Raw genomic sequence first — 24,229 nt, forward strand, 5'->3', positions numbered from 1 at the left:
AGAAGTTTGTGGATCCCCACCCACCCTCCTCTTCCCGACGCGCGGCAACCAGCTGCGGCTGGATTTTGTAAGTGGGAGAGGAGAGAGAGTAGAGAGAATGACTGCCTAGCGCCCGCCAATAATTTTTAGCAATGCGATTTAAATCAATGAAACATACTCATTTAAAGTTAAATAAATATAATTAGCTAATATGATTATTATATTTAAAAAAAATTATATTATTTAAGTAATAAATTTAACGATAGTTGTTGAGAGATTCAATAGAGGGCAACATGAGATGTCATAAATAGACTGCGAAGTTTGCGAACTCCGTCTAGTTTGTTGTCTGCCTATTGCAAGGTGGATGATCGATGATTAGTTTAATCAGGTGTTTAAATGTAACTTGATTCCGGCGATACCATTAATGACAAACGCAATCAACATACTCATGGTTTAATTAAAGTTAATTAAATTGAATTGCTCAAAGATAATTATAAAATTAAATCAACAACTCAACTATCTGCTCAACGATAATTTGGCTAGTTTTTGTCAGATTTGCTGTTTATTTAAACGTAATTAAACAATGGTTAAATACTGCAGCGTGTATGGGTGTAAAAATAATGAGTGGTGTCCGCTTTCACCAATTTCCGCGCGACGTTAAATTGTCGAAACAATGGGATATAGCTTTAAAAATGGGTAAACCACACACCAAGTCCATGGTTGTCTGCTCCCTTCATTCCGAAATATGAACATTCAGGTATGTTTTAAGCGTATAATATTAATTTAAAACCAATTATAATTAGAGTTATTATTGTAGATAAGTTAAGTTACCCTCCCAGACTTGGACCTTTGGCTGTTCCTTCCAAAAAAACTCCCGTTAAGGAAACATGATCAACAATAGTTCAAGGCTAATGGGAGATTGGAAAGACTGAAAAAAAGGAATCACCTCTCACAATCTCCAACTTTGCATGCAAGTGAAACAGCTGAAATAAATGGACCAGCAGACGCAGAAATTCTAGCTGAAAGATTGGGGATTGATGCGGTTCAACAAACTACCGAGGAAACTACGACCGACAAATGCACCACTCCAAACCCCAATGATAAATCAGGGTTGCCACGGGTCAGGGAATTTGAAAATGGGCCAAAAAGGTCAGGGAAAAGTCAGGGAATTTGAAAAATTTTAGCAAAGTCAGGGAAAAGTCAGGGAATTTTATTTTAGTAGGTAAAATTTCTGGGGATAAGTCTTTATTGAAAGAGTAATGAAAGTTTCTTCTCATCCTCTCTTAACACAGAGTGAACTCTAGAGCAATCCTAAAAAATGTCTTGAATTGTTTTTGTAAAGTTAATGCTCTCTAAAGAAATCTCTCAGACTGTTATTTATATCCTAGATAAAATTTTTCTTAATCATTTAGGTGAAAATGTTTCTTAATCTTTTTGGTGTGAAAAGTACATTGGAAAACTTAAATGTAGAGACTTTATTTATTTATAAGCACCACTTAAAACGTGCTGTAAACATTTACACTTTCGGCCGAAAAGGTCAGGGAAAATCTCAGAAAAAGGTCAGGGAAAACCTGGAAAAGTCAGGGAATTTGGTTTTGAATATTCCGTGGCAACCCTGTAAATGCATTATGGTCAACACCTTGGAAAATCATACATGTTATGTTAATGCTTCTAATGGAATACTGAATGTCACCTCTATAATTTCATTAAAAGGATTACAAAGTATTGGTCTATTTGATGCGATCATTAAAAATATTAACAGTAAATTCATACCCCTTTTTCATGGACAAATAAGGTAGAGAGGGCCAAGAATGGGGGAAACTACGCGTCTCGAGATAGGGTATTTTTGACACTTATGAAACTAAAACTTGGCATTTCATTCACCGCTCTATCAGCTTTGTTTGGAATAAGCAAAGTTCAGATCTCAAATCATTTTAAATTAACTCTTACGCAGTTCCCAAGCTTGTTAAAACCCGTGAAAAAATGCAAATGAATAATGCACCCAAGACTCGTGAAATTTTGTAAAACAATTTTATTTAATAAATTTGTAAGATTCTATCACATTTTAAGGAACTTAAAAATATCACTTCAGCCTTATTTGCTCCATTATTTTTCCATTTCAAATAATTTGGAATGTAGTAATTAAAATAAGCAAAAAAACCTTTTGAAATAAGAAATTTGTAATCTTGGTTAATTGATTGTTAATAAATTTTTGGTCTTTAGGCACATATAACAAAACAATCATCTTCCAGTTTGAATAAATTACATAATGACAACTTTGAAGTCCTAAAAGGGCCAAACTAAGTTGCACTTGCCCATAATACATTTGTTTGGGTTTCAAAGAAAATGTTCTGTCCTTCTTGATTACGTAAGGAGTTTTCTTGAGGACTGTTTCTAAGTTTCCTTTTTCACCAATGACTGGACACTTCATTTCGACCAAATTATCGTTGACTAGACCGTCAGGGGAACACCCCAAGAATCGATAAGAAGGGTTGACTTCAAACCAATCTTCGTTACTTTTAAATTAGACTCTTTTTTAAAGCAACAAGAGTTTTTTTTCGTTTATAATTCCATACTGTGTGAATCCATTTCCCTTAAAGTTTGACTGAAGAGCTTTTCGAATTTTTTCAGTAGGATCTTTTGGAAAATATGTGTAATACTCGTAGCAATTTTCACAAGAGAGAGAGCAACAGGTACTAAACAAAACAAAACAGTATGACCAATTTTATACTCGTGTTATGACCAAGGCTTAAGAGTTTACATAACTAATCTGGTTAATATTAGGGTGATTAGGTTTTCAACACTTACCATTTTTGAAAATATTCTCTTCTGAAAATTGTGGTTCATTCATTGCAAAAAAATTCGAGTACTAATTTTAATTTGGCACTTAATTATAAGTTTAAACGTCACATACACTGCCGTTGATGCTACAGGTCTCAGGCCTGCCATTTTTGTTTCACCTAGATCAAGCTTCGCGTTTTCTCCGGACGATGGCACTAGTGAAACTTTTCGTTCTAGGCGCGAAATCTGAGAAAAATTTCCTCACTAAGTTTTTACTTTCGCGAGTTTTAGTGGTTCGGAAAAGTATTGGTCCGACCCTGCCTGGCAGGCTGGGCGTACCTTCAACCCCATTTTTAGTTCTAAAATTGTTTTATACTAAATTAAAATATATAAAATTGTTTTTAAATTAACTTTTTTGGCACAAATATTATGAGATTTTTGTAAGTTTTTTCGGTTCCAGCTTCTCTGATTAATTAACGCTTAGTACATCATAAACAAAAAGGATCTTTATCTCCACCATCCGTTTCCGTGTCCCGTCTAGCGTTGTTATTTAGGGCTTATTCAAATTACTTCATTTCTATTGCTTCAAGTTTCAAGAGAACATGACTCGGGGCTAATTCTAAGCGCTTGTTGCATATTGCATATTGCATAAGCGTGCAATCAATGAATAATTTTAGTACCCAAACGCATCAATTATCCCACAAATAAAGGGTTTGCAACAAAAATATCAAGAAAATTGTTCCATTTCATAGGACAGAAGTTGGTTATTTACTTGTTTCATAATCTATAACCCAAAATCAAGCTAGATTATTTTTATTCATAATTGGAATGATATTTGATATTTAAAAGAAAAAAATAACCGTAAAGTATATAGGCCGGGGTCACCTTACAATAAATTTAGCTAGCCAAGGCAAAACGTTAATATGGCCGGGGCCATCTTGTTTACAACTCAAATAATAGAATTTATATGTTACCTTTCATAATTTATCTATTAGGTGATATCTTCAAAAAGCTGCGATATCAAATTATGAATGGTTTTAGCATTTTTCAAATATTATAATTTTTATACAGCGCTATTATTGCTATTTTAGAGGAAACCTTTTCTTACATTTCGTAATAATGTCGTAAAATATAATGTTTACCAAAAGTTCTACCGCTAAAATTTTAAAAATCAATTTATATTTATGTAGAAAGGCGGATCTCAGTCTGTTTTTCCTTCCAAGGGTTTTTATCCTATTGGGTACCATTGGAGCATGGATAAAAAATCCGCGTGAGGAAATTTGTTTTCACGCTAAAGGATAGGCAACTCCCCTTTTTCTGACGACAGCTTATTCGGTATAATCTGATTCAGCTTGGGTTATCAGCACGCGCAAAGCTGGGTCTCAATGTAACGAAGAAAATAATGATTTACTGGATTTAAAATATCCGCGAGTTTTAGCTCAAATGTATGGGCGGAAATTCTAGTAGGCTCCGAAAAAAGTTGAAGTGCTTCGACTGTCGAGTGTCGACTTCATAGTCGAGCCAGTGACTTTTATAATTTCAAGTTATACTAATTTAGACTATTAGAGAAGGATGTTAGAGTTAGTATTATAAATATTTATTACGTTTCTAAATCTTTTGGGAATCTCAAGAAATAATTTTCGCTATTTTTAATAGCACAACGTTCCTTGATAATGATTGAAGGACCCACCAATTGATTACATACGACTATGCACGTATTTGAATCTAAAGCCTACAGGTCCGTGCATTTGAGATAAAAATCACGCGGATATTTATAATCCTTTTTTTTCTTCGTCTCTTGTCAGCACGCAGAAAGCTACATAACATAGAGACCTAGCTTTCCGCGTGCTAACAACCGAAGCTGAAAATAGAGTATATACAGAATAAGCTGCTGTCGGAGATAGAGGAGTTGCCTATCCTATAGCGTGAAAACAAATTTTCTCGCGCGCATTCTTTATCCAAAACAGAAGGTTGAAATTTGGCAAAGAGTTTCATGAGACCCCGTGAATGGTATCAGTAATTCTAAAACTCCCACAAGTGTTCTTTCAGTGGTTGAACTTATTTTTTCCCTTGAAATGAATGAAAGTCAACGAATTAATTAGAAATAGTCCAACGCCTGATCTATTGCACTACCGGATTGCTGAAGTGTTTCGGATTATATTGATATTGTATTTTTTCTATGATGGGGATAATTATCGGGGGATTTTTCACTTTTCTCGGATAGGGTTAACAACCGAGGATTTTGTTTGGGGATGGGGGATTTTGTACAATTTCAGTAATGGGAGATTATGTCTCGGGTTCTTTGTCCTGGAAGTGTTTATTCCGTATACCCATGTGAATCGATAAAACTTAATAGAGCTCTTTTTCAGTTCTTATATGTAAATCGAGATATTGAACAGGGTTTGAACACACTCCAGCTGTTTATACGTCAATCAATCGTATATCGCGGTTATTGCATAAGTAAATAAACTGTCGTAAGTATACCAATACAGAAATTAGTACTGGAAGACCAATAAATCAAAACCATGTTCTACAGTGCCCTCTATACCTTTTCTTACTCAAATTTCAAAGACACCACTAATCTAAGACATCGAGTTTATTTTACATTGGGAATTTCAATTTAAATCTTAAGGACGTCTAGGAAAGGTCAGACACTTTTAGGCTTAACATCTATAATACCATTCGTTATAATTTGAAAATATTCAAGATGTATTTTTTTCCAAGTATTCATGATGCATTTTTCTCTATATATTCATGAAGAATTTTTTTCAAATATTCAAGATGGATTTTTCTAAATATTCATGATAGATTTTTTCTTAGTTATCATGATTGATTTTTCTTAGTTATCATGATTGATTTTTCTTAATTTTCAAGATTAATTTTTCTAAATTTTCATGATTAAATTCTTGAAAATATTCATGATGAGATTCTTAAAAATGTTTATGATGAAACTTTCAAAAAAATTCATGATTAAATTTTAGCAAATATTCATGATAAAATTCCTGAATATTTTCATTAGTTAATAAACGTAAATCGTAACATCATCTCCAACGTAGGCAGGCACTTGTTTACCGTGATTATACACTTTGGCGTGGCTGATGAATTAAGTGATTGCCATGCTGCAAGCTTAAAAAACAAGGCAGCCTACCTACTCGGAAATAAAATACAAAAGGTATTTATTTCTCGTTTCATGGAGCCCAGCCCCTATTATTATTATTACTATTATGATGATGTTGATGACTGTGTAATTTCCAGTGAACTACTTATATAGTTTTTTATATACACATTAAAAATCCATTTCATTCATTGCTTGAAGACTACTTTTTTAAATACAACGTTCTCTAATTAACCTTAGATTTAACAAAAAATATATGGCATTCTAAAATTTAAAGAGATAGTTGTCTAGTTTCAAAAGTGGTGGAAAAATTAAACTTCCAGACAAAAGGAGAAGTATTCGAATATCAATATTTTCATGTCATTAGGACAAGTGAGTCTTTTTAATTTAAATAATATAATAATTCGAACCATTATCTTCGGAGATTACCATCCATTTCACAATGAGGATTAATATTGGCATCCTTCTTCAAGAATTTGTCGTTGTTACATTCTTCTCTAATTCATGTCATCGTGAATCTTCATTCCCGATTCTCCACTACATTTCCATGGTAGACACGTCACCTATTCTGCAAACTGGAGTTCTGCCACGATATTTATTCTCCAAGCACTCAAAACATTTCTTAAGAAAATCCAAACCAAACATTTTTATAACGAAAAGACTCAAAAACATTAATCATCGAAAACCCACCTAGAGCTCGGCATTTTCGATCAATTATCCACAAATTGGTGGATAACCGATTATTTATAAACAAATTTGTGGATTATAATACGATTTAACATGTAAGTTCTGTGGATAATTTTCGGGTATGGATAAAGATAAAATAAAGTGGATAATTGATCGAAAATGCCGAGCTCTAAACCCACCCACCCGTAAGCTACACAAAATATTTTTTCTTTAAGAGCTTAAAACATTTACTACAGAAAAGGCACAGAAGAATTCAACCCAAAACGCAAACTTCGCGCATTATAGAATATTTGCAAAATTTATAATGTAAAAAATCCTTCCACTTTAGCAATCACAACTTTCTTATTATTCCAAATTCACAGACTTAACACTACCCTGCACACAAAATCCAGAATTTCTACTTTCCAAAGCGCCATCCAAAACCTTTATTTCTAAGTTGGAACCCTATTGTCCTTTTAAAATCGAGACCCTATTGGCAATTAACTAATAAATCGCCACATTACTGAACGTAATTCTTAAAACCTCATCTCTATAATTTCAGAGTAAAACTATGCTATGGCTTGAACATCCTGTTTTTCTGATCGTAATGTTTTACTACTGAGCTAAGTTGATATAGAAGAAATAAATAATCGTTAGGCTTATTTGCTATTGTTTTGAACGTCACGTTTTTTTGTCATAACTTTTGATTTTCTGAACCGATTTACAATTTGAAAAGAGTTTCGGATTCTACGTGACAAGACGCGTGCAACGATAGAACTATTGATCCATTTGAAGCATTATTTCGTAACGTCATTATCGGGGGGTTTTACTATTTCCGCTGCAAAACACCAATGCAAAACACCCTTGCTGTAGAACCGCGTCGTAGCTAAATCTGTAAATGTATTTTGCAATGTAAACCATATCTCAATTAAAACTAGTTCTTTAGTATGACATAAGCAGACATGGAGATACCTTAAAATCATACAGAGAATAGCATTACAGGATGGTGTAGAAAGGGTCTACTGAACCTATATAAATCATCCACTAAATGTATACAATATCCAACAATACCACTATGGGCACTACATACCTTTACCATCGCCAAGTCACGTCAGATCAATACACTAAAATATAAATTCAAATTTCGCGCCATCACCTTAATAATCAACTAAATCTCCCGCCACAACTAGGGGGGCGTTACAAATCAAATTTACCGCCAACAATATCACGTGACGTCATCAATTTCACCCCCCCTAGCAACCAGGGTTGGCAAAAATTAAGTTTTTAAAAAAAAAACAAAAGTTGTGTTTTTTATTGTTTAAAACACGATTTTTTGTTTTAAACTGTTTTTTAAACAAGTAGAAAAAAACAGTAAAAAAACACAAAAAAAAACTAGTTTTAAACATGTTTAAATCACTCTTCCAGATCTAATAGTCTATATCGCGGCTCTCCATTTAAGCCACTACTCCCGCTAGCGCAAGGCGCTTATTTTCACAACCTACTTGATTTAAAAGGTTCTTTTTTGGACCAAGACAGAAAAAACAAACGATAAGAGTGACGTTTATCAATTGACTGAAGTCCCGATATTGCAATTTTTCTTTATTTATATTAATTTAATCCTTAATCAATATTTAATTCAATCAACTGATTTAACAGTTAATCGATTTATTCCCTCCAAATTGATTGAAAAAACTACAAATTTACGCATTTTCAAGAACAAATTAGATTTTGCGAAATTATTTTATGATATTAATTATTTTGAGCGTTCAATATTGAATAAATTTAGAATTTCAAGGTGTAAGAAATTGTCCGTGTGGAATTAGAACCAGGGACCTCTTGAACCCAAAGCAAGTATTATACACCTAGACCAACGGACCACGAAACGTATTGAGAAGTAAAACACGAAAATAAAAATACTCCTAAATTTATAATATGAAGCTCTAAGACGCGACCTTCCGGGATTTAACCTGGTACCACTCGCAACCAGCGCGAGTATCATACCCCTAGACCAACGTACAACGAACATGTACTGCAAAGTCAAACAGGAAAATCAAGAGCTCCTAAAATTTAGAATTTGAAGGTGTAAGAAAGGGTCCTTGTCAGGGTTGGCAAAAACTTAGTTTAAAAAATTTGCGTTTTTATTGTTTATAACACGATTTAAAGTTAGATTTTCGGAAAACATTTTATCATGAAATTAATTATTTAAAAGGGAGTACGTGTTGAGAGTACAATATTGAATATTTGAAAAATTCTACTGACTTTAAAAAAGAGCAAACGATCTTTTCAAAAGGAAAATATAATTTTTTTAATAGCGGATACAAAATGAGTGTGATGCGTAAATTTGTACATTTAACCCCTAAAGTCTAAATGCCTGATTTCTTTTGTGGCCACTATTCAGTCATTTCCGCTTCCGTACTTCCGAGTTTCTTGGTCAGAACTCATCATACATTTGAAACTTCACCACCCCTTACTTATTTGTAGGCGCTCATGTTTTCCGTTTTCGGATTAGGCGTATTAATTTTAGCACTGTCAAAGGCCTGGCTTTATAGATTACGCGTAATCCTTTTAGAACAGTAAAATGTACCAACAGTGTTGAGAAACCACATAGGAAAAATGTTATTGCTTTGCTTTAAGTAGATGACAAAATAAGTTATCCTTAATCATATTTTTGAATATCAGTCTTCAATACAGATTGGTAATGGATAAAACAACTGGTAGGGTCTCCAAACAATTAAACACACATTTGAAACAGTCGAATAATTGGAAGGTTTTGACTGGAGCTTATTATTTCTATTATTTAATCTTTTCGCTCATTTTCAAATAAAAGAAGAGTTAAAAATATTCGAAATTTTTCTCCATAAAAAAAACATGTTTTAAACTTTTTGTTTAAAACGTTTTAAACAAATTAAAGTTTTTTTTTCATGGCAGTTTAAAACAAGTTTTAGACCAAAGTTTAAAACAATTTGTTTAAAACTTGCCAACCCTGAAGGCAACCTATCTAGAAAGTCCTATTTTGTTACTCTAGCTCAAATAGGAACAAAATGGCAGCCAAATGAAAATGTCCAGAAACTTTTGTCGGGGACTGTACAATTACGTCGTCCGTTTTGAGTCGACTTCAGAAAGCTCAAGATATAAGCGCCTCTAGAGAAAGTATTTGCAGCTCCGAAGCTTCAGGGTGTAAAGTTTTTGCGTTTATCATGTTAACGCGCCTGGGCAAGAAGAGGGTGCTCCACCTTTACCCGAAGGGTAACAAACAAAAATATTTTAATATTTAATAGCTCTATAGCTTTGCGCGTGCTGACAATTGATATTGTATTTCAGCACGCGCATTCTTAGGATTAGGCTTAGCTAGTTTGTTGTGTAAAAGAACTATTCTGTGCATTTTACGGTTGCTGCTACCAAGCCTACCAGGTAAGTTCAATCTCTATTTAATCAGTGTTTACTGTTATTGTCCAGTTTTGGCTACTTCATGACAAGCTCCAGTCATTTTTAGTCCTATATTTTCCTATAAAAACACATTTTTTCTCCTAAAAAATCCTATGTCTTTATTTTAAAATCTAGCCAACAAGATGGATAGACTAATCTCAATATCCGACAATTGTCCAGTTACACTACACTTTTACTACGAAGGAGGTGATTTAAGGAGGGGTGAACGAGACCACATAGAAAACAATTTAAACCGTCAAAGAGACGACCTACTGGAAGACCCTGACCCACTAGAAGAGGACAATGAACCATTCGTGGAAAGGGAAGTATTGAACAATCCTCCAGCACGAGGAAGGCGGCCTGTGGGTAGAGCTAGGGCAGCTCATCAAAATGAACCATTCGTGGAAAGGGAAATATTAAACAATCCTCCGGCACGAGGAAGGCGGCCTGTGGGTAGAGCTAGGGCAGCTCGTCAAAATGAACCATTCGTGGAAAGGGAAGTATTGAACAATCCTCCAGCACGAGGAGGGCGGCCTGTGGGTAGAGCTAGGGCAGCTCATCAAAATGAACCATTCGTGGAAAGGGAAATATTAAACAATCCTCCGGCACGAGGAAGGCGGCCTGTGGGTAGAGCTAGGGCAGCTCATCAAAATGAACCATTCGTGGAAAGGGAAATATTAAACAATCCTCCGGCACGAGAAAGGCGGCCTGTGGGTAGAGCTAGGGCAGCTCGTCAAAATGAACCATTCGTGGAAAGGGAAATATTAAACAATCCTCCAGCACGAAGAAGACGGCCTGTGGGTAGAGCTAGGGCAGCTCGTCAAAATGAACCATTCGTGGAAAGGGAAATATTAAACAATCCTCCGGCACGAGGAAGGCGGCCTGTGGGTAGAGCTAGGGCAGCTCGTCAAAATGAACCATTCGTGGAAAGGGAAATATTAAACAATCCTCCGGCACGAGGAAGGCGGCCTGTGGGTAGAGCTAGGGCAGTTCGTCAAAATGAACCATTCGTGGAAAGGGAAATATTAAACAATCCTCCGGCACGAAGAAGGCGGCCTGTGGGTAGAGCTAGGGCAGCTCATCAAAATGAACCATTCGTGGAAAGGGAAATATTAAACAATCCTCCGGCACGAGGAAGGCGGCCTGTGGGTAGAGCTAGGGCAGCTCGTCAAAATGAACCATTCGTGGAAAGGGAAATATTAAACAATCCTCCAGCACGAGGAAAGCGGCCTGTGGGTAGAGCTAGGGCAGCTCATCAAAATGAACCATTCGTGGAAAGGGAAATATTAAACAATCCTCCGGCACGAGGAAGGCGGCCTGTGGGTAGAGCTAGGGCAGCTCGTCAAAATGAACCATTCGTGGAAAGGGAAATATTAAACAATCCTCCAGCACGAGGAAGGCGGCCTGTGGGTAGAGCTAGGGCAGCTCGTCAAAATGAACCATTCGTGGAAAGGGAAATATTAAACAATCCTCCGGCACGAGGAAGGCGGCCTGTGGGTAGAGCTAGGACAGCTCGCCAAAATGAACCATTCGTGGAAAGGGAAATATTAAACAATCCTCCGGCACGAGGAAGGCGGCCTGTGGGTAGAGCTAGGGCAGCTCGTCAAAATGAACCATTCGTGGAAAGGGAAATATTAAACAATCCTCCGGCACGAGGAAGGCGGCCTGTGGGTAGAGCTAGGGCAGCTCGCCAAAATGAACCATTCGTGGAAAGGGAAATATTAAACAATCCTCCGGCACGAGGAAGGCGGCCTGTGGGTAGAGCTAGGTCAGCTCGTCAAAATGAACCATTCGTGGAAAGGGAAATATTAAACAATCCTCCGGCACGAGGAAGGCGGCCTGTGGGTAGAGCTAGGGCAGCTCATCAAAATGAACCATTCGTGGAAAGGGAAATATTAAACAATCCTCCGGCACGAGGAAGGCGGCCTGTGGGTAGAGCTAGGGCAGCTCGTCAAAATGAACCATTCGTGGAAAGGGAAATTTTAAACAATCCTCCGGCACGAGGAAGGCGGCCTGTGGGTAGAGCTAGGGCAGCTCGCCAAAATGAACCATTCGTGGAAAGGGAAATATTAAACAATCCTCCGGCACGAGGAAGGCGGCCTGTGGGTAGAGCTAGGGCAGCTCGTCAAAATGAACCATTCGTGGAAAGGGAAATATTAAACAATCCTCCGGCACGAGGAAGGCGGCCTGTGGGTAGAGCTAGGGCAGCTCATCAAAATGAACCATTCGTGGAAAGGGAAATATTAAACAATCCTCCGGCACGAGGAAGGCGGCCTGTGGGTAGAGCTAGGGCAGCTCGTCAAAATGAACCATTCGTGGAAAGGGAAATATTAAACAATCCTCCAGCACGAAGAAGGCGGCCTGTGGGTTGAGCTAGGGCAGCTCGTCAAAATGAACCATTCGTGGAAAGGGAAATATTAAACAATCCTCCGGCACGAGGAAGGCGGCCTGTGGGTAGAGCTAGGGCAGCTCATAAAAATGAACCATTCGTGGAAAGGGAAATATTAAACAATCCTCCGGCACGAGGAAGGCGGCCTGTGGGTAGAGCTAGGGCAGCTCGTCAAAATGAACCATTCGTGGAAAGGGAATTATTAAACAATCCTCCAGCACGAAGAAGGCGGCCTGTGGGTTGAGCTAGGGCAGCTCGTCAAAATGAACCATTCGTGGAAAGGGAAATATTAAACAATCCTCCGGCACGAGGAAGGCGGCCTGTGGGTAGAGCTAGGGCAGCTCATCAAAATGAACCATTCGTGGAAAGGGAAATATTAAAGAATCCTCCGGCACGAGGAAGGCGGCCTGTGGGTAGAGCTAGGGCAGCTTTTCAAAATGAACCATTCGTGGGAAGGGAAATATTAAACAATCCTCCAGCACGAAGTAGGCGGCCTGTGGGTTGAGCTAGGGCAGCTCGTCAAAATGAACCATTCGTGGAAAGGGAAATATTAAACAATCCTCCGGCACGAGGAAGGCGGCCTGTGGGTAGAGCTAGGGCAGCTCGTCAAAATGAACCATTCGTGGAAAGGGAAATATTAAACAATCCTCCGGCACGAGGAAGGCGGCCTGTGGGTAGAGCTAGGGCAGCTCGTCAAAATGAACCATTCGTGGAAAGGGAAATATTAAACAATCCTCCGGCACGAGGAAGGCGGCCTGTGGGTAGAGCTAGGGCAGCTCGTCAAAATGAACCATTCGTGGAAAGGGAAATATTAAACAATCCTCCGGCACGAGGAAGGCGGCCTGTGGGTAGAGCTAGGGCAGCTCGTCAAAATGAACCATTCGTGGAAAGGGAAATATTAAACAATCCTCCGGCACGAGGAAGGCGGCCTGTGGGTAGAGCTAGGGCAGCTCGTCAAAATGAACCATTCGTGGAAAGGGAAATATTAAACAATCCTTCAGCACGAAGAAGGCGGCCTGTGGGTAGAGCTAGGGAAGCTCATCAAAATGAACCATTCGTGGAAAGGGAAACATTAAACAATCCTCCGGCACGAGGAAGGCGGCCTGTGGGTAGAGCTAGGGCAGCTCGTCAAAATGAACCATTCGTGGAAAGGGAAATATTAAACAATCCTCCGGCACGAGGAAGGCGGCCTGTGGGTAGAGCTAGGGCAGCTCGCCAAAATGAAACATTCGTGGAAAGGAAATATTAAACAATCCTCCGGCACGAGGAAGGCGGCCTGTGGGTAGAGCTAGGGCAGCTCGTCAAAATGAACCATTCGTGGAAAGGGAAATATTAAACAATCCTCCGGCACGAGGAAGGCGGCCTGTGGGTAGAGCTAGGGCAGCTCGTCAAAATGAACCATTCGTGGAAAGGGAAATATTAAACAATCCTTCAGCACGAGGAAGGCGGCCTGTGGGTAGAGCTAGGACAGCTCATCAAAATGAACCATTCGTGGAAAGGGAACTATTAAGCAATCCTCCAACACGAGAAAGGAGGCCTGTGGGCAGACCAAGTGCGAATCATCAAAATGAAGAAGTATTAAACAATCCTCCAGCACGAGAAAGGAGGCCTGTGGGCAGACCAAGAGCGGTACAGGAAAATTTCCCAAGAAACATTGGAGAAAGAGTTCGCGTTCGAAATCCGCAAGGAGCCAACCAATTTAATTTTAACGCCGACCCTCAAAATTATCTTCCCAGAGGGCATAGACCATGTCAATGTCCACGGTGTATCAATTTGAGAGAGTGACGAAGCACATTGTCCCGTCTTTTTTTCTTCACAATTTTCATAAACTTCACAAAAAATTTTTCTGTTGCCATGAATATTAGGATATATTAATATTCATTTTAAATTTGTATAATTTTTACTTTAACAATTATTTGTTTATTACTTTCTCTCTAAATTAATTTTACACTTGCTTAAATATAAATAGTTTTTTTTATAATAGCCCAATCTGTTGGGGGTGTCTTTATTTTTTCTTATCTTTAAGCATCGTTTAATAATAAAGAAATAAATTAATATAAGAATTCTCCTAAAGGTTAATGCATTTGTAAATCATATTATTTGTTAATATTTAGATAATTGATTTCTTTTATTAAAAAATAAATTAGTAAACTCTGATGAAGAGTCTTGTACCGAAATTACGATGTAAAATGAAAAGAATATTAAACCAACTGTTGTTGTAACTGGTAATTAATTTAATTGGCCCTAATAAACTTATTATTTGCCTATACTTGATCTTATATTATATCCAATAGGTTTTGGACCATTCCGTAATTTTGCCGTTAACCCTAGTTGGGTTGTGGTTAACGAATTAAAAAAGCTAATTACACCTAATGATGACTTTAACTTAGTTATTCATCAAGTGCCTGTGGAATTTAACTACGTTTCTGACGAAGTACCAAAACTATGGGACAAGTATAAGCCTAGGGTTAGGTTTTTTAATTTTTATCTACAGTTTTAGCCTAATTGAAATGGTTAATGACAATTTCAAACACTTTTCTGCATAGCTAATGGTGCATTGTAGCGTATCATCCCAAGCAACTTCGATAGTTTTGGAATCAAGAGCTTTTAACGTTAATTACGTTGCCCCTGATGTTTGTGGCAATTTGCCTGATGAAAATTGTTGTTGTAAATGCGGAGACACTTGTTTAATTCCTAAAATTAACATGGATTTAGTCAGCCAAGAGGTTAATCAATGTGAAACTGATGTAATAGCCGCAGTTTCCAAAGATGCTGGAAGGTAAAGTAGTGTAAACTGGTAGAATTTCAGGTTTTAAAATCAATAAGTGTGTAAATAACATTTTCTTCCTAAGGTATTTGTGTGAATTCACTTTTTACACTTCACTCAACATAAACCCGTCAGCTACGGCTTTTATCCATATTCCTCCGTTAAATTCGCCTTATTCAAGCCAACAATTGGCCAGAGGAATTTGCTCTGCTGTGAAAGCCATGTTAGCATAGTGACGAAGCATTAGTGACGTAGCCATTACCCCTCTGAAATAGCTCTATAGCTTTGCGCGTGCTTACAACTGATATTTATTTCAGCACGCGCATTCTTAGGATTAGGCTTAGGTAGTTTTTTTGCGTAAAAGAATTATTCTGTTCCTGCTACCATGTAAGTTCAATCTCTATTTAAATCAGTGTTTACTGTTATTGTCCAGTTTTGGCCACTTCATGACAAGCTCCAGATACAAACTTATGTTGAACATATCTTATGAACTTATGAGTTATCCATGCTCGGTCTAGCCAATTCCATTCTCTATAGCCTCGCTGCCTCGGCTATGGCACCCTAATTTTTCCAATTTTTGCACCGCCTAAAATTTAAAGGGATAGTGCAGCCTCAGTTTATACCTTTCAGGGAGCGCACCGGTCCTATAATTCCTATAAATTCCTATATTTCCTATATTTTTGAAGCAGTCCTATATTATCCTATAATTTCATGAAAGGTCCTATAATATCCTATATTTTTGACTAAGTCGAAGTTTTCGTATAGTTTAGCATCAAATTTGTCAAAATTTAGCTGTTTTTATCGAGATGACATTTGAATAGACACCGAAATTGCGGAGCTCGCTTAGAATTTTTTAAATATTATATTATATTTTAATTAAGTTCTTCTGAGTTTTCAAAGTAAAATCCAATCTGTTATTTTTTATTTTTTGCGATTTTTCTACATAGTTTAAGCCCCAAAATTGTATTATATATGAGCATTTTTAGTCCTATATTTTCGTATAAAAACACATTTTTTCTCCTATAAAATCCTATAATTCCGGAAAAAAATTCCTATTTTTCCTATAAGGAATTTAAATTTAAGAGTGGGCTCCCTGGATAAACCAAGCGTATCCGATATGGTCTAGTGGCTAGGATGTCTGACTCTCACCCAGAAGGCCCGGGTTCAATTCCCGGTATCGGAGGTCAGTTTTCCATACATTTTATTAATCAACGATACCAGGAGCTCAATTGTGATAAACCAAACAGATCCGATATGGTGTAGTGGCTAGGATATCAGGCTTTCACCCAGAAGGCCCGGGTTCAATTCCCGGTATCGGAGGTCAGTTTTCTTTAAATTTTATTAATCAACGATACCACGATCTCAATTGTGATAATTCAAACAGATACGATATGGTCTAGTGGCTAGGATAACTTGCTTTCACACAGAAGGTCCGGGTTCATTGCCTGGTATCAGAGGTCAGTTTTCTAAAAAACAATACTAGTAGATAGAAAGTATTGCTTTTGAGCCACTGGCGTCAGTCAGTGCCAGATGGCACATGATCTGGCACCAGTAAATATGGCGTCAATGGACGCTCACATCATTTTTCTTCTTATGGCGTCAATGAATCAGACATGGCACCAGTAAATATGGCGTCAATGAATCAGACATGGCACCAGTAAATATGGCGTCAATGAATCAGACATGGCACCAGTAAATATGGCGTCAATGAATCAAACACGGCATCACATTTTTCCCCCAATATTGTTGTGACGTCAGTGAAACGTACATGACGCGCCACAGTCTTCCTATGACGTCAGCGAATCAGGCGCCCCCTCTTAATGGGAACATCTTAAACTGTAATGATTAATACAAAAAATTGAATTGACTTAATGTGTTTCTAATTTTTTGGTTGGCTTATCTTTAATCTTATAACACCCATAAAATACTAATTTTATTAATATTTAATATTAAAAACATAAAATTTCTCTTATCATAATACATTATTATTTGAACTGTTAAGGGAAATAAACTCTATTTCCAAAACTCTGTCTCACATTGCCAACAGTAAAGTGAACTTTCGATCTGATAAGAGAACCAATAATGATTTTGAAATGAGTTTTACCCTTTTAACATTGTTTAGTATGGTTTGAATTTGATTTTGTTTGTGTTTAGGTGATACAATTGCCAACAGTAGAGTGAACTCTCGATCTGATAAGAGAACCAATAATGATTTTGAAATGATAAAAGCATATCCCTCGATTTATCCATTCTTTCACATACATACCGAGGAAATGAACAAATATTTGATCTTCCTAAAAGTATGGATTAAAAACAAATAGAAAAGATGGCAATTGTATCACCTAAACACAAACAAAATCAAATTCAAACCATACTAAACAATGTTAAAAGGGTAAAACTCATTTCCAAATCATCGGTAAATTTCCTCCGAGCGCGAGCGAGCAAAGGTTAAATTAATAAGTGCAGAAGTGAACTAATTTCATCTTTCTGTTCTATGTTTCACTCTTTCTGTTCTAGGTTTCACTCTTTCTGTTCAATGTTTCACTCTTTCTGTTCTATGTTTCACTCTTTCTGTTCTATGTTTCACTCTTTCTGTTCTATGTTTCACTCTTTCTGTTCTCTGTTTCACTCTTTCTGTTCTATGTTTCACTCTTTCTGTTCTATGTTTCACTCTTTCTGTTCTATGTTTCACTCTTTCTGTTCTATATTTCACTCTTTATGTTCTATGTTTCACTCTTTCTCTTCTATGTTTCACTCTTTCTGTTCTATGTTTCACTCTTTCTGTTCTATGTTTCACTCTTTATGTTCTATGTTTCACTCTTTCTGTTCTATGTTTCACTCTTTCTGTTCTATGTTTCACTCTTTCTGTTCTATGTTTCACTCTTTCTGTTCTATGTTTCACTCTTTCTGTTCTATGTTTCACTCTTTCTGTTCTATGTTTCACTCTTTCTGTTCTATGTTTCACTCTTTCTCTTCTATGTTTCACTCTTTCTGTTCTATGTTTCACTCTTTCTGTTCTATGTTTCACTCTTTCTGTTCTATGTTTCACTCTTTCTGTTCTATGTTTCACTCTTTCTGTTCTCTGTTTCACTCTTTCTGTTCTATGTTTCACTCTTTCTGTTCTATGTTTCACTCTTTCTGTTCTATGTTTCACTCTTTCTGTTCTATGTTTCACTCTTTATGTTCTATGTTTCACTCTTTCTGTTCTATGTTTCACTCTTTCTGTTCTCTGTTTCACTCTTTCTGTTCTCTGTTTCACTCTTTCTGTTCTATGTTTCACTCTTTCTGTTCTATGTTTCACTCTTTCTGTTCTATGTTTCACTCTTTCTGTTCTATGTTTCACTCTTTCTGTTCTATGTTTCACTCTTTATGTTCTATGTTTCACTCTTTCTCTTCTATGTTTCACTCTTTATGTTCTATGTTTCACTCTTTCTCTTCTATGTTTCACTCTTTCTCTTCTATGTTTCACTCTTTCTGTTCTATGTTTCACTCTTTCTGTTCTATGTTTCACTCTTTCTGTTCTATGTTTCACTCTTTCTGTTCTATGTTTCACTCTTTCTGTTCTATGTTTCACTCTTTCTGTTCTATGTTTCACTCTTTCTGTTCTATGTTTCACTCTTTCTGTTCTCTGTTTCACTCTTTCTGTTCTATGTTTCACTCTTTCTGTTCTATGTTTCACTCTTTCTGTTCTATGTTTCACTCTTTCTGTTCTATGTTTCACTCTTTCTGTCCTATGTTTCACTCTTTCTGTTCTATGTTTCACTCTTTCTGTTCTATGTTTCACTCTTTCTGTTCTATGTTTCACTCTTTCTGTTCTATGTTTCAGTCTTTCTGTTCTATGTTTCACTCTTTCTGTTCTATGTTTCACTCTTTATTTTCTATGTTTCACTCTTTCTGTTCTATGTTTCACTCTTTCTGTTCTATGTTTCACTCTTTCTCTTCTATGTTTCACTCTTTCTGTTCTATGTTTCACTCTTTCTGTTCTCTGTTTCACTCTTTCTGTTCTATGTTTCACTCTTTCTGTTCTATGTTTCACTCTTTCTGTTCTATGTTTCACTCTTTCTCTTCTATGTTTCACTCTTTCTGTTCTATGTTTCACTCTTTCTGTTCTATGTTTCACTCTTTCTGTTCTATGTTTCACTCTTTCTGTTCTATGTTTCACTCTTTCTGTTCTATGTTTCACTCTTTCTCTTCTATGTTTCACTCTTTCTGTTCTATGTTTCACTCTTTCTGTTCTATGTTTCACTCTTTCTGTTCTATGTTTCACTCTTTCTGTTCTATGTTTCACTCTTTCTGTTCTATGTTTCACTCTTTCTGTTCTATGTTTCACTCTTTCTGTTCTATGTTTCACTCTTTCTGTTCTATGTTTCACTCTTTCTGTTCTATGTTTCACTCTTTCTGTTCTATGTTTCACTCTTTCTGTTCTATGTTTCACTCTTTCTGTTCTCTGTTTCACTCTTTCTGTTCTATGTTTCACTCTTTCTGTTCTATGTTTCACTCTTTCTGTTCTATGTTTCACTTTTTCTGTTCTATGTTTCACTCTTTCTGTTCTATGTTTAACTCTTTCTGTTCTATGTTTCACTCTTTCTGTTCTATGTTTCAGTCTTTCTGTTCTATGTTTCAGTCTTTCTGTTCTATGTTTCACTCTTTCTGTTCTATGTTTCACTCTTTATGTTCTATGTTTCACTCTTTATGTTCTATGTTTCACTCTTTATGTTCTATGTTTCACTCTTTCTCTTCTATGTTTCACTCTTTCTGTTCTATGTTTCACTCTTTCTGTTCTATGTTTCACTCTTTCTGTTCTATGTTTCACTCTTTCTGTTCTCTGTTTCACTCTTTCTGTTCTATGTTTCACTCTTTCTGTTCTATGTTTCACTCTTTCTGTTCTATGTTTCACTCTTTCTGTTCTATGTTTCACTCTTTCTGTTCTATGTTTCACTCTTTCTGTTCTATGTTTCACTCTTTCTCTTCTATGTTTCACTCTTTCTCTTCTATGTTTCACTCTTTCTCTTCTATGTTTCACTCTTTATGTTCTATGTTTCACTCTTTCTCTTCTATGTTTCACTCTTTCTGTTCTAAGAGTGAAACATAGAACAGAAAGAGTGAAACATAGAACAGAAAGAGTGAGACATAGAACAGAAAGAGTGAAACATAGAACAGAAAGAGTGAAACCTAGAACAGAAAGAGTGAAACATAGAACATAAAGAGTGAAACCTAGAACAGAAAGAGTAAAACATAGAACAGAAAGAGTGAAACATAGAACATAAAGAGTGAAACATAGAACAGAAAGAGTGAAACATAGAACAGAAAGAGTGAAACATAGAACAGAAAGAGTGAAACATAGAACAGAAAGAGTGAAACATAGAACAGAAAGAGTGAAACATAGAACAGAAAGAGTGAAACATAGAACAGAAAGAGTGAAACATAGAACAGAAAGAGTGAAACATAGGACAGAAAGAGTGAAACAGAACAGAATGAGTGAAACATAGAACAGAAAGAGTGAAACATAGAACAGAAAGAGTGAAACCTAGAACCGAAAGAGTGAAACCTAGGACAGAAAGAGTGAAATATAGGACAGAAAGAGTGAAACATAGGGCAGAAAGAGCGAAACCTAGAACAGAAAGAGTGAAACATAGAACATAAAGAGTGAAACATAGAACAGAAAGAGTGAAACATAGAACTGAAAGAGTGAAACATAGAACAGAAAGAGTGAAACATAGAACAGAAAGAGTGAAACATAGAACAGAAAGAGTGAAACATAGAACAGAAAGAGTGAAACATAGAACAGAAAGAGTGAAACATAGAACAGAAAGAGTGAAACATAGAACAGAAAGAGTGAAACATAGAACAGAAAGAGTGAAACATAGAACAGAAAGAGTGAAACATAGAACAGAAAGAGTGAAACATAGAACAGAAAGAGTGAAACATAGAACAGAAAGAGTGAAACATAGAACAGAAAGAGTGAAACATAGAACAGAAAGAGTGAAACATAGAACAGAAAGAGTGAAACATAGGACAGAAAGAGTGAAACATAGAACAGAATGAGTGAAACATAGAACAGAAAGAGTGAAACATAGAACAGAAAGAGTGAAACCTAGAACCGAAAGAGTGAAACCTAGGACAGAAAGAGTGAAATATAGGACAGAAAGAGTGAAACATAGGGCAGAAAGAGCGAAACCTAGAACAGAAAGAGTGAAACATAGAACATAAAGAGTGAAACATAGAACAGAAAGAGTGAAACATAGAACTGAAAGAGTGAAACATAGAACAGAAAGAGTGAAACATAGAACAGAAAGAGTGAAACATAGAACAGAAAGAGTGAAACATAGAACAGAAAGAGTGAAACATAGAACAGAAAGAGTGAAACATAGAACAGAAAGAGTGAAACATAGAACAGAAAGAGTGAAACATAGAACAGAAAGAGTGAAACATAGAACAGAAAGAGTGAAACATAGAACAGAAAGAGTGAAACATAGGACAGAAAGAGTGAAACATAGAACAGAATGAGTGAAACATAGAACAGAATGAGTGAAACATAGAACAGAAAGAGTGAAACATAGAACAGAAAGAGTGAAACTTAGAACAGAAAGAGTGAAACCTAGGACAGAAAGAGTGAAATATAGGACAGAAAGAGTGAAACATAGGGCAGAAAGAGCGAAACCTAGAACAGAAAGAGTGAAACATAGAACAGAAAGATGAAATTAGTTCACTTCTGCACTTATTAATTTAACCTTTGCTCGCTCGCGCTCGGAGGAAATTTACCGATGATTTGGAAATGAGTTTTACCCTTTTAACATTGTTTAGTATGGTTTGAATTTGATTATGTTTGTGTTTAGGTGATACAATTGCCATCTTTTCTATTTGTTTTTAATCCATACTTTTAGGAAGATCAAATATTTGTTCATTTCCTCGGTATGTATGTGAAAGAATGGATAAATCGAGGGATATGCTTTTATCATTTCAAAATCATTATTGGTTCTCTTATCAGATCGAGAGTTCACTCTACTGTTGGCAATTGTATCACCTAAACACAAACAAAATCAAATTCAAACCATACTAAACAATGTTAAAAGGGTAAAACTCATTTCAAAATCATTATTGGTTCTCTTATCAGATCGAAAGTTCACTTTACTGTTGGCGATGTGAGACAGAGTTTTGGAAATAGAGTTTATTTCCCTTATCAGTTCAAATAATAATGTATTATGATAAGAGAAATTTTATGTTTTTAATATTAAATATTAATAAAATTAGTATTTTATGGGTGTTATAAGATTAAAGATAAGCCAACCAAAAAATTAGAAACACATTAAGTCAATTCAATTTTTTGTATTAATCATTACAGTTTAAGATGTTCCCATTAAGAGGGGGCGCCTAATTCGCTGACGTCATAGGAAGACTGTGGCGCGTCATGTACGTTTCACTGACGTCACAACAATATTGGGGGAAAAATGTGATGCCGTGTTTGATTCATTGACGCCATATTTACTGGTGGAATGTAGGACATAATTCCCCCTGGACATAATCCCCCAATTAGAGAAGAAAAAGACATAATCCCCTCAGGTAGGAGACAAAATCCCCCGGACAATTTCCCCCGAATGAATGATGAAGACAAAATACCCCCAGCCCTAGGACAAATTCCCCCCAGCCCTAGGACAAATTCCCCCCAGCCCCAGGACACATTCCCCCCAATAAATGTAAAAAATAACATTTGGAAAAGGCATACCTTTATTGGTCGCTAATATATTTTGGAAAAGGTTGCAGCTAATTGATAGGAGAATATTTTAGAAAAGGTGCCTGCTAGTTAATAGGAGAATATTTTGGAAAAGGTGCCAGCTAATTAATAGGAGAATATTTTGGAAAAGGTGCCAGCTAATTAATAGGAGAATATTTTGGAAAAGATGCCAGCTAATTAATAGGAGAATATTTTGGAAAAGGTGCCAGCTAATTAATAGGAGAATATTTTGGAAAAGGTGCCAGCTAATTTATAGGAGAATATTTTGGAAAAGGTGCCAGCTAATTAATAGAAGAATATTTTGGAAAAGGTGCCAGCTAATTAATAGGAGAATATTTTGGAAAAGGTGCCAGCTAATTAATAGGAGAATATTTTGGAAAAGGTGCCAGCTAATTAATAGGAGAATATTTTGGAAAAGGTGCCAGCTAATTAATAGGAGAATATTTTGGAAAAGGTGCCAGCTAATTAATAGGAGAATATTTTGGAAAAGGTGCCAGCTAATTAATAGGAGAATATTTTGGAAAAAGTGCCAGCTAATTAATAGGAGAATATTTTGGAAAAGGTGCCAGCTAATTAATAGGAGAATATTTTGGAAAGGTGCCAGCTAATTAATAGGAGAATATTTTGGAAAAGGTGCCAGCTAATTAATAGGAGAATATTTTGGAAAAGGTGCCAGCTAATTAATAGGAGAGTATTTTGGAAATGTGCCAGCTAATGAATAGGAGAATATTTTGGAAAAGGTGCCAGCTATTTAATAGGAGAATATTTTGGAAAAGGTGCCAGCTAATTAATAGGAAAATATTTTGGAAAAGGTGCCAGCTAATTAATAGGAAAATATTTTGGAAAAGGTACCAGATCGCTGAGGCTTCCAGTGTTTTAGATAATATTGATATTGTATTTTTTATTGTCGGGGGATTATGACCGGGGAATTTGTCTAGAGCGTGGGGGATTTTGTCTAGAGGGTGGGTAGATTTTGTCTAGAGTGTGGGGGATTTTGTCTAGAGGGTGGGGGGATTTTGTCTAGAGGGTGGGGGGATTTTGTCTAGAGGGTGGGGGGATTTTGTACTCTTAACTACGATGGGGGGAAAATGACCGGGGGATTTTGTCTTGAGAGAGGGGGGATTTTGTACGTTTTTAAAAATGGGGGGATTATGACCGGGGGTCTTTTGTCTTGGGGATATTTAGTCCGTATGCCTTACTGGTGCCATGTCTGATTCACTGACGCCATATTTACTGGTTCCATGTCTGATTCATTGACGCCATATTTACTGGTGCCATGTCTGATTCATTGACGCCATAAGAAGAAAAATGATGTGAGCGTCCATTGACGCTATATTTACTGGTGCCAGATCATGTGCCATCTGGCACTGACTG

The 24,229-nt window shown here is 36.6% G+C and overlaps 2 protein-coding genes, 1 long non-coding RNA gene and 1 other non-coding gene across 4 annotated transcripts; 3 read left to right on the forward strand and 1 right to left on the reverse strand.

Annotated features, from left to right (window-relative positions):
* Positions 1-1,993: 1,993 nt before the first annotated feature.
* Positions 1,994-3,110, reverse strand: LOC149630033 (uncharacterized). Its single transcript, XR_016374313.1, has 2 exons — positions 2,788-3,110; positions 1,994-2,675 (listed from the first exon to the last, which is right to left on the reverse strand). It is a non-coding gene; the product is annotated as an uncharacterized LOC149630033 (long non-coding RNA).
* A 6,521-nt stretch (positions 3,111-9,631) lies between these two features.
* Positions 9,632-14,141, forward strand: LOC149630034 (uncharacterized). Its single transcript, XM_089851347.1, has 4 exons — positions 9,632-9,787; positions 9,863-9,952; positions 10,103-11,735; positions 13,889-14,141. Exons 1-4 carry the CDS (start codon positions 9,739-9,741, stop codon positions 14,139-14,141), a joined length of 2,025 nt encoding a protein of 674 aa, XP_089707473.1. The 5' UTR covers positions 9,632-9,738.
* A 729-nt stretch (positions 14,142-14,870) lies between these two features.
* On the forward strand, positions 14,871-15,356 carry LOC149630035 (pyroglutamyl-peptidase 1-like). Its single transcript, XM_089851348.1, has 2 exons — positions 14,871-15,135; positions 15,209-15,356. The coding sequence occupies exons 1-2, from the start codon at positions 14,906-14,908 to the stop codon at positions 15,354-15,356; spliced, it is 378 nt and encodes a 125-aa protein (XP_089707474.1). The 5' UTR covers positions 14,871-14,905.
* Positions 15,357-16,234: 878 nt separating this feature from the next.
* On the forward strand, positions 16,235-16,306 carry TRNAE-CUC (transfer RNA glutamic acid (anticodon CUC)). The gene has a single exon. It is a non-coding gene; the product is annotated as a tRNA-Glu (tRNA).
* The last annotated feature ends 7,923 nt before the right edge of the window (positions 16,307-24,229 follow it).

This window comes from Phalangium opilio, unplaced genomic scaffold, assembly GCF_054372755.1.
Source record: "Phalangium opilio isolate 3A_F unplaced genomic scaffold, DU_Popi_V2 ptg000104l_1, whole genome shotgun sequence".
Lineage (NCBI taxonomy): Eukaryota > Metazoa > Arthropoda > Arachnida > Opiliones > Phalangiidae > Phalangium > Phalangium opilio.

Excerpts from the sequence above, each read along its gene's own strand:
- LOC149630034 (XM_089851347.1), top strand. The coding sequence starts at position 9,739 with ATGTTAACGCGCCTGGGCAAGAAGAGGGTGCTCCACCTTTACCCGAAG. Across the intron at positions 9,953-10,102 it reads GCTGCTACCAAGCCTACCAG|CCAACAAGATGGATAGACTA; the intron begins GTAAGTTCAATC and ends TTTAAAATCTAG. Across the intron at positions 11,736-13,888 it reads CGGCCTGTGGGTAGAGCTAG|GAGGCCTGTGGGCAGACCAA; the intron begins GTCAGCTCGTCA and ends AACACGAGAAAG.
- LOC149630035 (XM_089851348.1), top strand. The coding sequence starts at position 14,906 with ATGGTGCATTGTAGCGTATCATCCCAAGCAACTTCGATAGTTTTGGAA. Across the intron at positions 15,136-15,208 it reads GTTTCCAAAGATGCTGGAAG|GTATTTGTGTGAATTCACTT; the intron begins GTAAAGTAGTGT and ends TTTCTTCCTAAG.